The sequence below is a fragment of the Calliphora vicina genome, chromosome 5, assembly GCF_958450345.1.
Source record: "Calliphora vicina chromosome 5, idCalVici1.1, whole genome shotgun sequence".
Classification (NCBI taxonomy): domain Eukaryota; kingdom Metazoa; phylum Arthropoda; class Insecta; order Diptera; family Calliphoridae; genus Calliphora; species Calliphora vicina.
Genome location: NC_088784.1, coordinates 34,854,188 through 34,869,729, shown reverse-complemented (window position 1 = coordinate 34,869,729; position 15,542 = coordinate 34,854,188). Strand labels below are relative to the sequence as shown.

Genomic DNA, 15,542 nt, shown 5'->3' with positions numbered 1-15,542 from the left:
TGTGTTAATGAATATAATGGTTTTTAATATTTTTCATTAGGCAAAGTGAAGAAAGCTTTTTGCATGGCTATTTTATGAATATATGCACGTGTGTAAGAATGTATGATGTGTGTGTCTATATATAAGATCTCAGTCCGTTTAAGAATGAGATTTAGAATAGCTTCAAAACAAAACATTACAGAAAAGAAAACAAACTGTGATAAGAATAATTGACGACATATGCGCCTTTTCTGGAAAAATATGAATAAATTAAACGTGACAACTATTCCTTCTTTTCGCCTGACTTATCCTCTTCCTCTTTCTTGACTTCAGCAGCGGAATCTTTAGTCTTTGAACTGGTGGGCGATGACATAGAAGCACCAGCTGGTAAGGCTTTTTCCAATGCTTTGACAAACTCCTCCAAATTACCAGAATAGGCGGCGGCCACGGCTTCGGGAGTAAGCTCGAACTGCGAGACCACGGGTCCCAATTGGGCCGACTGTAAGGCATTGGAGAAAAGAGACAGAGCCTGTTGGAATTGGGGAGAAGCTATTGTGTCTTTAATTTGCTGTTTTTTATCCTCATCGGCATCCTCGGTTTCAGGCAGGTGAACGGATAGAGTATTCACACGTTCCGGATCAGATATGAGTTCGTTGACAATTTCCGAACCAGCCAAAGCGGATGAAAGATCAATGTTGAGTGAACGACCGGAGCCAGCTTCGGGTGAGAGGTTGGATAAGTAGGATTGGAATGCATTGGTGGGTGTGAAAATATTAGATGATTTCTTACCACCAGCTGTTGTACCTCCGGAATTATTACCGCTGCTGCCACTGTTGTCACCTCCTGTAGTGCTTGCACTCTTACTGCTTTTACCCTTGGGAGCTGAAGGGGTACGTGGGGTGGATGAAGTATTCTCTGGAGTTAAAAGACCAGCAGCAGCACTTGAACTGGTACGATTTGATGTTGGAGTACGTAAACTATCCGAAGAGCGACTATTTGTAGATATAAATTATTTGATATTCCAAAAAAGTACATACAAATTAACTTAATAAACCTACTTCATGGAACCCAACAAGGAGCTAAGTCCTCCCATTTGTCCTACGCCTCCAAACAACTGCATTAACTGTTGTTGCGACATATTATTTAACATGTACTGCAAATCGCCACCATCTTGACCACCACGAGAGGCAGATGGGGGATTATTCATTGTTTCATTGACGCGACGGCATAAATCCTCATCTTTATCTGTCTTGGTTTCTTGCATCCAGAAGAACATTCGGCGACTGGAGGTCTTAAATTTCAATACATAAACACGGCCTGTCTTGCACTGCTCAACCCGTTTAAATTCAAAATCATCCGGGAACACAATTAAATCATCTTCAACCTTCAATGACAAGACAAAAAATATACATACTATATTACCAAAACAGATGATATGCAGCCAATTTAAACTAACCTTGCCGGTAGTACGATCCTTCCAACAGAAGTGCATTAAGCCATCATCACCCTGTGTTAAATAGACCAAACCTTTACGGGTATCGGGATGTACCATCTTGCCAATTAAATTCATTCTTCCAGCACGAAATTCCACTAAATTGGAACCACTGCCTCCGCTACTACTAAGACCACTTTGACGACCGAACATTTTGCTTTATAATTTATCTTTCTAAAAATAAGTAACAATAAGTTGAAGTATATTATTTTACACGTAAATTATGAACCTTTTAACAGCTATTCGTGTTGTTTAATCAAATTTTCGTTTTATTTTTGCACTGAGTTTGCAAAAAAACCTTCTTATAATTTTGAATGACGAGCAGTTTTCAATAGGAGAAGCAATGATGGTAATGTAGCTATTTTCTTGAACAATGTAGCGATTTTAAAGAAATTTTAGCGGGGAAAAAAATTTTAGCTATTAGAGGGAATTCTGATAATTTTTTTTAATTATATGAGAATAAAAAATAGTCTACAATTATTGGAAGACTTTAACAGTTTTGGGAGGTGTAATTAGCTATCAGAAGACCAAATATAAAAATTAATAAGATGTTTTCAGTTTATATCGTGAACGATATGGTAACTCTTAATTTTTAAAAATATATGTGATGGTAACTTTTTTTATTAAAACCCGCTAAATTTTTTCAAAGAATTGCCAGAAAATAGCTAAATTTGTTTTGACAGCGTCTCCAACAGCGATTAATAAGTTGTAATATAAGAGAGAACATTGACTGAATAACGGAACTATTTTGTGTATATTAATATTAATGATAAGCAAGGAGAACACATATTTATATTAATCTTATAAAACAGCCACAGAGTAAAATGTCCTTTTTGCAATGTTTTCAGAATTTTTTTATGAAAATTATGTTTTAAGCTATTAAATAAACTTAATTATAATTATATATTAGGTGGCAATAAATTCATTATCATATATTGTTCAATTTTATTTGTTCTTTATGTCATTTAGTTAGAAGTTATATAGAAATTTGAACCAATTTGGACATTAACAAGTTTTTTTAAAAATGTAATATCTATTGCAATTTTAAGTAGAAATTTGTGGTTTTAGAGATGTAAATGTGTTTCAAAAATGAGAATTGCAAATAATTTCCAAAATAGTTTCAGGTGTACCCATAGTGTAACAGTTTTGCAACAAATGTCATTGTGTAACTCATTGTTTTTAGTGATTTTAAAAAGTAGCGTGTTTCGCAAAAACGCTGTTAGTTAACAGCACTTTTATTTTCTAAGAAAATTTGGCAGCACTTTTAAATATGCATTCGTGAGAAATTTCTCTCGTCTTCAGCAGCACACACTTCATTTGTCGGATTTTTTTTGTGAAAATAATTGTCATTTTACATTGAAAATTTCAATTATTTATTAACATTTTTGTGATATTTCTACAGTTGAAACTGCATTTCAATGAAATTCAGCAAAAATTCTTAAGAATTTCAAGGAAATGTACACAAAAATCAAGCAGGAAAAAATTGGCAAATAATTTTTTGTGTTCGTCTACAACAACTACAATTTGAATTAACGAAGTCATTGTTAGAAGAAAAAGGTGAGTGACGAAAAAAAGTAGCACAAAAAATGAAGGAAAAATATGAAGAAAAATGCAATAACAAGAAAACAAGTTTTTCATTTTTACTTAATATAATTTTAAAGGCTATTTAAAAATATATATGTATTTTTTTCTTTTTTCAGGCTTTGTGTTTTCATAAATAAAAGTGTGTGTGTGTTTCTTTAACATATAATATATAACCCCAAATCTTTGAAAATAATTTCACTCGTGTTTTTTTTGTGTGCAAATTCTCCAACAGAAAGGAAAAAAAATTAAGAGGTTTATTTTTCAAATAAATAAGAGAGTAAAAGATTGTATTAAGAGAACAATTACTTGAAACGAAAAAGTGACAACGCAACAAAATAAAGAAGAAAGAAAGCAACAACAAGCTGAACAAAAACGAAATTTCAGTAAAGTAGAAAAAATAACAATAAAACAAATATTGGACAACAAAATATACATTCGAAAGGAAAACAAAAACAAAAAGGTGCGTAACAAAATGAAAAATATAAAAATGATGCTCCAAAATGGGTTCCATAACAAGCCAGCCTTGTATTTTATTTACTAAAAAATGAAGCGTATATATTTATATATACATGTATATATATACAGATACTTATACATACAAATGCACAACATGTATTTTGTTATTTTTTTATTTTTTTTTGTTAAATTTCTCTATATATTATATGTAGATTTTTTTGTTGGTTTCAAGCCACGCCATTACTATGGAGGAACATAGTATTTTTTAAATATTAAAGTATCTATACAATTTAAGTTTTGTTTTTGGTGTTTTTGTTGTGTGTTTCGAATTTATAATTTCTTGAGTTTTTATGTAATTGCACTCACTGTTTGTTAATTTCTGTTTCTTTATACTGTCATATTTTTATTTTTTAAATTTATGGTCAATTAATACATTTTTATTGTTTCGAAATAATTCAGCTTATCAATTTGTGGCATAATTTTGTTTAAAATGCGTAATTTAAATTAGGTTTTTTTTTAGAGAAAAACAACTGACCACAATTTATAATTTAAGTTATTGTGGTTAGTAATGGCAATGTTAATTTAAATTGACTGATCCTAAACTAGTTATATGGTTTTAGGGTAAAAATATCTGGATATATATGTATTTCGGCAGTCAGGTTGTAATTAAATTCCTGTCGGGAGTCTACACGACATCCAAGTTGTTTTATTAATCCAATATATCTCTTAACGAGATGGCAAGACATTTTAACTTGCTAACATAGCTGGCAGTAACATAACTGGTTTTCATCAGGATGATAGATTAGAGTGCCATTTTTATGTGTATGTCATTTATTTAGCATGAATTTTACAATGACATCGAAACACTGTGAAATCAGAAATCACAGTGTTTCGAAGTTGTATGATAACCTCACAGGTCGTCTCTGTCTAGGAACAGTATTGTAATTCACTTACAAAATTAAGACTTCATTAAATTTCCAAAAAAAATTCTTACATCTTACTACATATTACATACACTTGTGGACATTGAATTAAGTCATTTAATGTCTCTGATATTGCAGTTAATAAAATAGCTTGTTTAATAAAAAGTAAACAAAAACAACTTCATTTTTATTAAATTTTAAACTTATTCTACTATATTATAACAAAACAAATTCAATTTATTCACTTTTAATGATTTTATGTACTAAATATTGTTTATATCTCTAATTTGGTGTGGACACACAATTAAGTTATTTCAAAATTGTTTGAAAAAATAGCATTAAATTAAAATATTTTAAATTAAATATATTTTTAACAACTAATATTTAGTAGGAAATCCTTTCTGGCGAATTACTTCCGCACATCTATTTGGCATTGTTTTTACTAAATCGTTGCACTGTTGTGGAGTAATATTATTCCATTCTTCTTGAATAATATCCCAAAGTGAACGTTGGTTTATGGGCTTTCTGTCCGAAACGGCTCGTTTTATGATCCCCCATAGATTTTCTATGGGGTTTAAATCGGGACTTTGTGGTGGCCACTCAAGAACATTTATTTGATTTTCATCTAACCAAGACTTAACGACCCGAGATTTATGTTTCGGGTCGTTATCTTGTTGAAACGTCCACCCTGGTGTTAAATTTTCAGCATAATCGCCATTAAGGTTATTTTCTAATATGTTCTTATACATTTCACCAGTCATTTTACCCTCTATTTTAATTAATGGACCCACACCAGACGAGGAAAAACACCCCCAAACCATCACTGATGACCCACCGTGCTTCACCGTTTTTTTCGTATACTTGGGGTTCAATTCAGCATTTATTGGTCGTCGTACATATGGCCTACCATCATTTCCAAACACATTAAATTTAGATTCGTCGCTCCAGACTATCATTTTCCAAAAATTTGAATCTTTATTGATATGATTTTTGGCAAACTGCATACGTTTCTTAATATTCTTCTTTGACACGTTTGGCTTTCGACGTGCTATGCGACCATGAAGGTTATTTTCGGCCAATCGTCTTCTAACAGTTCTTGCCGTAATTTGAACATCATATTTTGATTCCATCAGAGATCTAATTTGAGTGGATGTCAAAAATGGGTCAGCTTTACTCATTCTGACCATAATCCGGTCTTCAGCTGCGGTCGTTTTTCGCGGTTGTTTTCTTTTTAAATTGTTAAAAGTTTTATATTTTTTATAATGCGTAATTGCGTTAACAATTTTGCCCCGGGATAATCCTAATGTTTGTACCACTTTGGCGATAGAAGCAACATTTTGGAAACAATTCCAAATTATCTCCCTTTCAGCGGGAGTAGTGCTTTTATTTTTACCCATTATTTAGAAAAATTAAACGACGTTATGGGGGAGGGTGCTAAAATATTTAAACTGTCTATTAGATCCATTTTTACAACAATTTACCTCTTTATTATATCCATTTACCTTTTAAAATTAAAATGACTTAATTAAATGTCCACCTAAATTTTGTTGAAGTTTCAAGAAATGATTGACTATTAATAAAGCAAAGCACTAAAATGACAAAAATTCTTATATTTACAAATAATCCTAACGGAACTTTTTTTTTGCATAAACATTGCAATGTAAATATAAAAAAATAAACAAGTTTTTTACACTTAAAAAATAACTTGCATTAATAACTTAATTGCATGTCCATAACTGTACATATAAAATAAAATCTTTTTTTTTAATAGTTAACGTTATAATAAGGTTTTAAGTTGCCTAACAGTGATTACTATTAATTTTAATCACTGTCAAAAAATAAACTAAAATTTGTTTAAATGGGTCAATCAATATTTATAAAATGTCGCATACAATTGATTTTCCGGTGATACAATTACTACCTATTTGAATTTTGTTTATTCAACAACTTTTTTCTCCTACATTTTTATCATAATTTTGTCATTCTCGTAAAGTGCTGAATACCGGTGTTATTGCCGTATTCAGCACTACATGGTGTATTTCTAAGAGGTATATTACTACAATTCCAATTCATACTAAAAGTATTAGTTGAACTTAAAACATTTTTAATTTCGCATAAATGTATTTGTAGTTTATAACAATAATGTCTTAACCGCAAATTGTATGCATCACTAATTATAAATTTAAATGCGTGTGTACATTAATTAGCAAGGTCATACAATTGGAAAAGTAAAATAAAATCATTACAGGTATTCACGTCAGAACATGTCCATTTTTAAAGCTTGAAATTAGCAAAAGCAAGACACTTTCAGCTTTATTCATAATGACAATTTGTAGGCTAACTAGCTAGCTGATATCTTTCACATTCTGGAAACAGTTTTACAAATTGATTGATATCTTTTCTAAATCTACCGGTTTTCGTAAAACCTTTGCCTCTGTTTTTTTATTATCATTTCCCGAATACCTGGAGTGCAGGTCAATTTTCTTCCCATTCTAATTTTATGATATTTTTGGAGAATGGGTTAATTAGTTGTACATACTTCTGTTTTTATATCCATCATCAAAAAGATGGGGGTATATTGATTTTGTCCTTCCGTTTTTAACATAGACCTACATAAGAGATAGATGAAATTTTAACTAAATATTCACTGTTTATCAGAAATGTTCGGTATTACAAGATGTCGTCAGTCCGGCTTCTGAAAACAATTCAAACGCGACTAACTTTCGGAATCTAAAAATAAATTTACAGACATGATTGATACCTCTTTATAGGGTATGCTATCTAGAAACTCGGCTAATCTGATCATAAATATCTGAGTAAAGAGCAAAAAATAAATTATTTTGATTTGTCAGAAATACATACTTTGTAGAATATAACTCAAATTAGCCAAATCGGTTCATAAAATGAATAGTTAGAAGCAACAAAAAATGTCTATGGTTTTTCGAATATATACGCTTTGATAAATTATCGAGAATCGTTCATAACTTTAAAAATTTCCGACCATTTCTCTATAATCTTTGTTCGAGAACATTACTCTGTGTCAACGTGAGTTATACAATTAAAAGAATACCAAAAAGCGTCTTTATATAGAAATTATTCATTATATGAGCTTCAACATATCTCCATACATTTCTTAATTAATCAATTTATTAATTAAATACATTAACTAATATTTGTCACAATTATTGTGTATTCCCAGCAAACATTCCGGTTTAATGTTACATTTAGAATGATTTGATGATATCAAACAAAACAAGTGTTTGGGAAAATTTTAACACAAATGTTTTTATTCATATTTTTTTTTTGTAAACTTAATAACTACTGCATTGAATTTTAAAAGAGCCAAGGGTAACAATCTTGAAGCGAATCTTCTATGATTTTGGCTCTTGTGTGCAAAACTGTAAAGTAATTCACAGCTAAAGATTACTTATATATTGTCACTACTCTATTACCTATCCTGATTCTCAAGACATAGACGAATATCGTTATAGCTCAGTTTGATTGTAACAGTTCCACTGTTGTCGAGAGATCTATCATTAAATAAAAATTTTGGTTGATACAGCAGCCGCTGAGTGAGATTCAGGTGGTTTCGGAACGAAACGATTCGTTTAAAGCTCCCCTACTTCGCTAGACCATGGGTTGGTGGTAATTTTGGTTTCCTGGTCAACTTTACGGCTCATTTAAATTCTAAACAAAATAAAAAAGAAACAAACCCGCGACATGGGACTACTGCATAGGATGTGACTTAGGAGGTGCATGAATGGGATGATTACTGAATTTAATGAAGGAAGATTTGGACAGGACTTCAACTGTATAATAAAATACAGTTAGTTTTAATGTTTTGGTTTTAAATAAAAGACAGACACTAATTGTATTTACAATTGTTGTTTTTTAAGGTATTTGATCAGTTTTGTTATTTTAAAACCAGTTTTAAAATAATATCACTACGTTCATAAAAATAATCTCGTTTTATGTATAAAAAATATATTTTAAGAGATCGTACTATATCGAAATAAATTGTAAATATTGATACAAGTGTAAACTAACGTGTTTCAAAGCAATTTGTATTAAAAACTAATGCTGGGGCTCTTGGCGATCGTTTTTCGAATGTCGAATATATTCGACAATTACCTTCAGAGGTTGTTTCTTTCCTATTACTATACATTACTAAGTAATTCTTGGGTTCGAATTGTTTTCATTGAAAATTAACTAAAAGTGGGTCAAAAACGTTGGATTTAGTTCAGCAATTGTGCTCCATTTAACGCAACGTATTCCTAGAACTGAAATTGGTCATAATCTGTTCTTTGATAATTATTTTCCATCGTACCAATTGTTTAAAATTTTGAAGCAAAACCAAATCAATGCTGCTGGAACAATACGAATTAATAGATTTGCGAATCCTCGCCTACCAACTGAAAAGGACGAGGATCATCAGCTGAATGTATAAGTGCCGATAACAATGTAATTATCACTCGGTGGTACGATAATAAAACTGTAAATTTAGGCTCAATTTTATAGGAATTGGCAAGGAGGATAAAGCCAGGCGTTGCAACGAGTTGGGATAAAAACAAAAATGAATTTGTTATTATCAATAGACCTGAAGTTGTTCGGATGTACAATGAAAGCATGGGCGGTGTTGATTTATTAGATCAAATGATTCAATATTATAGAATAAATATTCGCACAGTAAAGTGGACGCTTCGTGTCATAATGCACTACGTCTATTAGGCTCTTACTGCAGCATGGATGGAATATCGTCAATACTGCATTCAAAATGATATACCGAAAAGTAAAGTAAAATTCAAGGAGCAAACCAAGTCTTTCGAATTTGGAATCCTCAAACAGTGGTGATTCAATGTTGCCACCGTCCCCAAAAAGAAAAAAAGTTTTTAAAAGGCACCTCCTCAAGAGGTTCGTCGTGATCAAAAGATGCATATACCAAATTTTCGTACAAGCTAAAAGCGCAGGTCGTTGCAAAGCCAAAGTTTGTGGCAAATTCTCTTACATTAGTTGCCAAAAATGTAAAGTATGTCTTTGTGTAAAGAGAAATTCGAATTGTTTTGAAAGATTTCACAAAAATATTTAATATATAATGTACATATTTATTAGGGTGATCGATTTTTCGACATTTTTTAGAAACCGGTTTCTTCGAAAAATTGCAATTTAATATAAACCAATTTCGTTTTCGGTTTTTTAATAATAACCGGTTAACCGTTTTTTTTTGGGAAAATATTAAAATGCCTAGAAATAAGAAGTATAAAAGTTTTATTTATTAAAATAATAGTTACTAAAACAAAAACATTTCATGGAAAAACATAAAACAAAAAATAGATAATATAATTATGATAAAGAATACACATTTATTCTAATAACAAAAAATAAGCATTTTTAAAGCGCTTAAATACTTTTTAATTCTAATTTTGATTACTTCTTTTAACCTTCACAAGATCTTCGGTCAAATTTGACTCATTTTGAAATTAAAATTGAATTTTTTTAAAATGTGTGGTTGATATTTTACGACTTTTATTTAATTTCAAAAAATTTTTTCAAAAATATAGTTTTTACTTGGGTTAAAAAATCCTTAACGTCAGTAAATTGTAAGACCTTATGATGTTTAAAATAATCTCTTTGGAATGAAACACTGTTTAAATGCTTTGGGGTTTATCGATTTTTTTCTTTTGTTTTTATAAAGCTAGACATTGAAAATGATCTTTCAATCAGTATACTATATAGTTATCAAATCATTGAGTTGGCTTTCAAGCGTTCCAGACCGCTTATGACATTGGTCTAAATATAAAAAGTCTTCTAAAATAGTTGGAGTATTTGTTTTAAAATTTTTTTTTGGATATTTTTTATGTTTTTAATACACTAATACTCATAAAAACACACTTTTAGAAAAAACCGACTATTCGAGGATAAAAACCCGGTTTCTTCGATATTCGAAATGTCAGCTTTTCAAAAAAACCGAAACCGTCATAAACAAAAAAACCGGTTATTAAAAACCGGACCGGCCACCATGATATTTACATATTAGAAATATAATCTTTTATTTTTTTTTGTAAATTTGTTATCCTTTTTTTACTAAAAATAAACTGAATAAACATAAAAAATCAAATATTATGGCAGATGTTCTATTCAATATAGGTGTCTTTGAAGGTCTATGTATGTCGAATATATTCGACATTCTGTCGAAAAAAATTTTATTTTTCCCGGATTCAGTGTATTCAAATTACCATAAATATAAATTTTCAGACTTTTAGCTCGACCTAAATTATTTTTGAAAATTATCGTCCCTTTTATATCTTTCAAGTGGTAGCATTAGGTAAAAACTATATTTTGATGGATTATATTCTGGTTCATTCCAATACCTTCATATAAATGGAATAATTTACAAGAATTAAAATGTGTATATCCCTGGAATACAAATTTGTTTACGATATTTTGAATTCAGCAAGGCTTAACTAAACTGAAAACCAGTTATGTTCTAACTTAAAGTTAAACTGACATTTTTCATACAAAAATTATTTTAATCGACAGTATAACTATAAGTTAACACATAACCAGGCTTTGTGTTAATGTTGAAGCAAGTCTCAACTCAAATTTGAAACATTTTCTTCTCTAAACCCGGCCTTATCTCTGACATCTACAAACACAAAAATTACTTCGCTAAATTTATAAATATTCCAGTCTTTGTCAAAATAACAGCTGTGTTCATAGAACAAAAAAAAAATTATATTGTATACGTACATACTCGTACAAATTTATCTTTATGTTTAACTTCAACCGATAATAAAATGTTTTTGACAAAGTAATTTCGTTATTGTTACTGTTAAAACGCATTTAAAACTGATTACAGCTTTTGCTGATTGTTTTCAACTACCAATTTCAAACTTTAATAAAACTAAAACTCAAGGTTGACTTTAATAAAACGTTGCCCTTTAGCCATTTTGAATCGGTGGTTGTAATTTGACAGCCCTTGGCCGACTCGGGTCATTTCGATACATAGAACCGACTGTGGTGGGAATGTTTTGAATCGGTAACATATATACTCTGCATATTTTAAATTTTCTTACTAAATAGTTACAGCTCAATTCAAAATTAAAAATTGTATGCAAACTAACGTGTATTTTGTGTAAATTTCAATAAAGGAAAGCAGACAATCGTTAGTTAGCATATAGTTTTAAGGTTTTAATTTTTAACATGGCTTTATTAACTTAAATTAATTTAAATAAAATGAAATATAGTATTTTTTTATAATATTAATCAAGTTTTATTCACAATTTTCCTTCCAGTAGTTTCCGGCTAAATTAGAAGAGATCGAAAGATAGTGTGTGAGAGACAGACAGAGAGAGGCAGAAAAAAGAGAAAACCACTTAAAAATGGAAATAACACCCGGGCGTGCCATGTACAGTCCAGATGAGGAACTAAAACCACTGAGGCCTCCAAAAACATATCATCCCGAAGCCGCGGCGCAACCTTCAAGACTTTCCATTAATGCGGTCGAATTTGTGCCACGTTTCGGCAATGTAATGCCGCACAATGTACAAGAACGCTTACAGAAACATCAGAGACAGTATATACAAAAGAACTATCAACAATACCAGCAACAGCCACAGCAACAAGCATACCAGCAGCAGCAGCAACAGCAATCCTATTCCAATGGTTACGGTAATCAACAGCAGCAACAGCAGCATCAGCCGCAATATCAACCACAAACATCACAAAATATGAACGCTCAAATGGGCTCCATGAATATTTCGAATGTACAAGATCGTCTACGTACCAGCAATAATGGTGGAGGTCGTAATGGTGGCGGCGGAGGTTATCACTATCAGCAGCAGCAGCAACAACGCGCCAGCGGTAGTGGTGGTGGTGGTCAACAAGCAGATTATCATCAAAATAATCACTATCGTTACAATAAAAATCATAATAATCAGCATCAACAACAGCAGCAGCAACCTCATCACCATAATCAACATCGTTACAACAATCATCACTATCAACATCAGCAGCAGCAGCAACAACAGCAACAACAATACCAGCAACAGTCGAATGCCTCGGCTGTGGCTGAAAGTGCCAATGATATGGAGAATATCGCTTTGGATTATTTGCAAACTGTGATTCAATGTCTTAATCAAAATCCAGGCCAATTCGATAGCATTGCCACACGCTTCATCACCATCTTCGATGGCATGGAGAGCAACCACTATGTACTCTCCATTGCCATGGAGGACATATTCGATGAGTCGATTAAAAATCCCAATTTCCGTTACATGGGCGCTAAACTGTACAATCTCTTGCACATGTTGAATCCCAGCAAGGACTCCCTATTCCACACATTGCTCAAATTCAAGCTCGACTTCCACCAGCAACAGGTGCGCGAGTACATGCAAAGCAAACAGGAGGCCAAGGTGCGCGAAACTGCCCTCTTCCTGGCCGAACTCTACATGCAGCTGAGGGGCGACGATTCCCGCATCTATCTGATTGCCGAGAATATTGTGTTCTCGCTGAAAGAGTTGCTGTCGATGGAGGACAACAAGGATAATATGCGTTGCATTTGTTTGACCCTCAAGTTGGCCGGCTACGATTTGACTTCGGATTGTGCTGGCGATATGAAGGAAATTATTGCTAAATTGGATGCCATCAACTGTCAGAATCCCGGCAAATATCCACTGGCCAACAATGTGATTTCGCTGCAAAAGAACAACTGGGGCCGCAAAGCCATCGGTGCAGATTCGCTGGGCGATCCCGAAACATCGAAACTTCCACAGCCGCTACGTGACAGTGATGATCCCGTATTCTATGGCCCAGATGGTCGCGAGATAACCGCTGAAGAATGCGAATTCTTAACCAATGGAGCTGCCGGCACAGCCGCCTCTTCAGACAATGAGGATGATAACGACGATGTCGATCTAGATCCCGAAATGGACGAGGAGACTGAAAGAGATTTTAAACTATTTCTTAAACAAGCTAACAACAAATCATAGGTTATTATTCACAACTAAAAACGAATCATCATCCACAACAACAAAAACAACAACAAAATACTAAACGAAATGAAAAACCACAAAAAACAACAACATATTTTTATCATACAAAAAAACGAAAAAAAAACTTAACGCTGAAATTACAGTTTGCTTTCAAAATGCATAAATGCACGAAAATTGTGATGTTATATAGTCTGCAGAAAACAGAAAAAATTATCTTAAATTTATAATAATGTGATATATATTTTTCTTAACTATACTTTTTTTCTATTGTTTTGTTAAAAATATCAAGGAAGAAGAAAAAAAACAACATCTACAAATTGTAAAGGAGTTTACTTGTTTTTAAGGCGGCTCCTCTTTAGTTTTTCATTTTAGTTTTTCTTTTCTTTTTTTTAATAATTACTTACATACATACATTTAAAACACTTTCTATTACATATTATCATTTCGTATGCTGTGCATGCTTTAAATTTTGTTCCATTTTTATACATTTTTTCTATATACATATATATTTAAAGACTTTTTTAAAAATTTCTCATTTAATTATAAAAAAATATATATATATATAAAGAAATAAAACAACAATTGCAAAAAAAAAAATATACAAATAGAGTTCCTCAACAATTTATTTAAAACAAAATATATATTTGATTTGTTTATTTGTTTCATTTTAATTAAGTTTTATCACGATGCTTTTTGGCTGTTTTTTTTTATATATTTCGTTTAATTATTTCCTTAGCATTTAATTTTGTTTTATTTGTATATTTTTTTTCCTTAAATATTTAGCTCAACTTATTATACACAAACTGTAATTTCAGCTTCCTTTTATAGTTTTCAACGAATTCTAATTAATTCAAACTAAATTATTAATGTTAAACGTTTAAAACAAACAAAATAATAATAAAAAAAAAATATATAAGTAACATAAATAAATTGTACTAGCATAAACAAATTCCAAAACAAAAAATAACATTAACAACAACTACTATGTATTGTTACAAAAAACTGTTATTCAGCTTAACAGTTAAAGAAAAACTATCATTCAGCAATGAGTTTTTTATATTAAAGTATTGAAACAGCTGCAAGTTTTAAGAAGACGAAGTTTAAATGACATTTACATTCTTTTTTTTTTTTGTTAATTTTTATAAAGCTGATTTTGAAAATCAAACGTTTATTGCTCAATTCTTTTTATACCCTACACTAAATCCACTTTCCGAAGCCATACACGATTCATACATCAATATCTCCGGAATTCTTCCGGCTCGGTTGCTATTTAAAATCGGGAAAATCGGTCCACAAATGGCTGAGATATAAGGAAAAAACCAGAACAACCTAGATTTTTTACCTATATCTGGATTACTAAGACATTAATCATCAGAAAAAATATTTTTTAAACCAAATTTTTTTTTTACCAAAAGCTTTTTTCGCTAAATATTAAAAAAAAAATTTAAATTTAAAAAATCAATTCGAAAATTTTTTTTTCCAAAAAATTAAAAAACTACTTTGGAAAAAAAATAATGACCCTTATCGTGGTTGGCGTAAATGTCATACGCCTACGACAGTTTCGTACTAGATTAAAGAAACAGTTTGCATTTTATCTTTAATCTAGTACGAAACAGTCGTAGGCGTATGACGTTTACGCCAACCACGATAAGGGTGAATATTTTGTTTACCTAAAAATATTTAAAATTTTTATTTTGAAGTATAATATGGTGAAGGGTATATAAGATTCGGCACAGCCGAATATAGCCTTGATTTTCAAAATCTAATGATTTCCAAATAATAACATTCAAATTTATGTTTAAACATGAACAAAATATATTAACGAGGATAGAATGCTTTAGAATTTCACAATTTTTGCAAATCAGAGGGCTAATTATGGGATTTGTTATCGAATTATAACTTTCTATACATATCATTCGTTTTTGAATAAAGGAATCCAAAAAATAAAAAAAACTCACTCCACGGATTATTACAGATATGCAACAAATGACAGTTGTCAAACAAGTTTTTAATGGTTGTGATTTGCAGAGTGAGAGAAAAAATTCAATTTTCAATAGGCAACGAGTTTGAAATATATTTGTCCCTCTTTTCAAATCACAACCATTTTGACATTTACTT

The 15,542-nt window shown here is 31.1% G+C and overlaps 2 protein-coding genes across 6 annotated transcripts; one reads left to right on the top strand and one right to left on the bottom strand.

Annotated features, from left to right (window-relative positions):
* On the bottom strand, positions 1 to 1,836 carry Rpn13 (regulatory particle non-ATPase 13). 4 transcript variants are annotated; one of them, XM_065510918.1, is made up of 5 exons: positions 1,701 to 1,836; positions 1,436 to 1,645; positions 1,038 to 1,363; positions 769 to 971; positions 1 to 696 (listed from the first exon to the last, which is right to left on the bottom strand). In XM_065510918.1, exons 2-5 carry the CDS (start codon positions 1,622 to 1,624, stop codon positions 263 to 265), a joined length of 1,152 nt encoding a protein of 383 aa, XP_065366990.1. In that variant the 5' UTR covers positions 1,625 to 1,645; positions 1,701 to 1,836; the 3' UTR covers positions 1 to 262. The 4 variants fall into 4 exon arrangements, with proteins under 4 accessions (XP_065366990.1, XP_065366987.1, XP_065366989.1 ...); XM_065510915.1 differs by having other exon boundaries at positions 1 to 971; XM_065510917.1 differs by having other exon boundaries at positions 1 to 956.
* Positions 1,837 to 2,741: 905 nt separating this feature from the next.
* On the top strand, positions 2,742 to 14,354 carry Paip1 (Poly(A) binding protein interacting protein 1). Of its 2 annotated transcripts, none has more exons than XM_065514217.1 (3): positions 2,742 to 3,028; positions 3,172 to 3,515; positions 11,730 to 14,354. In XM_065514217.1, exon 3 carries the CDS (start codon positions 11,814 to 11,816, stop codon positions 13,419 to 13,421), a length of 1,608 nt encoding a protein of 535 aa, XP_065370289.1. In that variant the 5' UTR covers positions 2,742 to 3,028; positions 3,172 to 3,515; positions 11,730 to 11,813; the 3' UTR covers positions 13,422 to 14,354. The 2 variants fall into 2 exon arrangements, with proteins under 2 accessions (XP_065370289.1, XP_065370288.1); XM_065514216.1 differs by having other exon boundaries at positions 2,743 to 3,028; positions 11,727 to 14,354.
* The last annotated feature ends 1,188 nt before the right edge of the window (positions 14,355 to 15,542 follow it).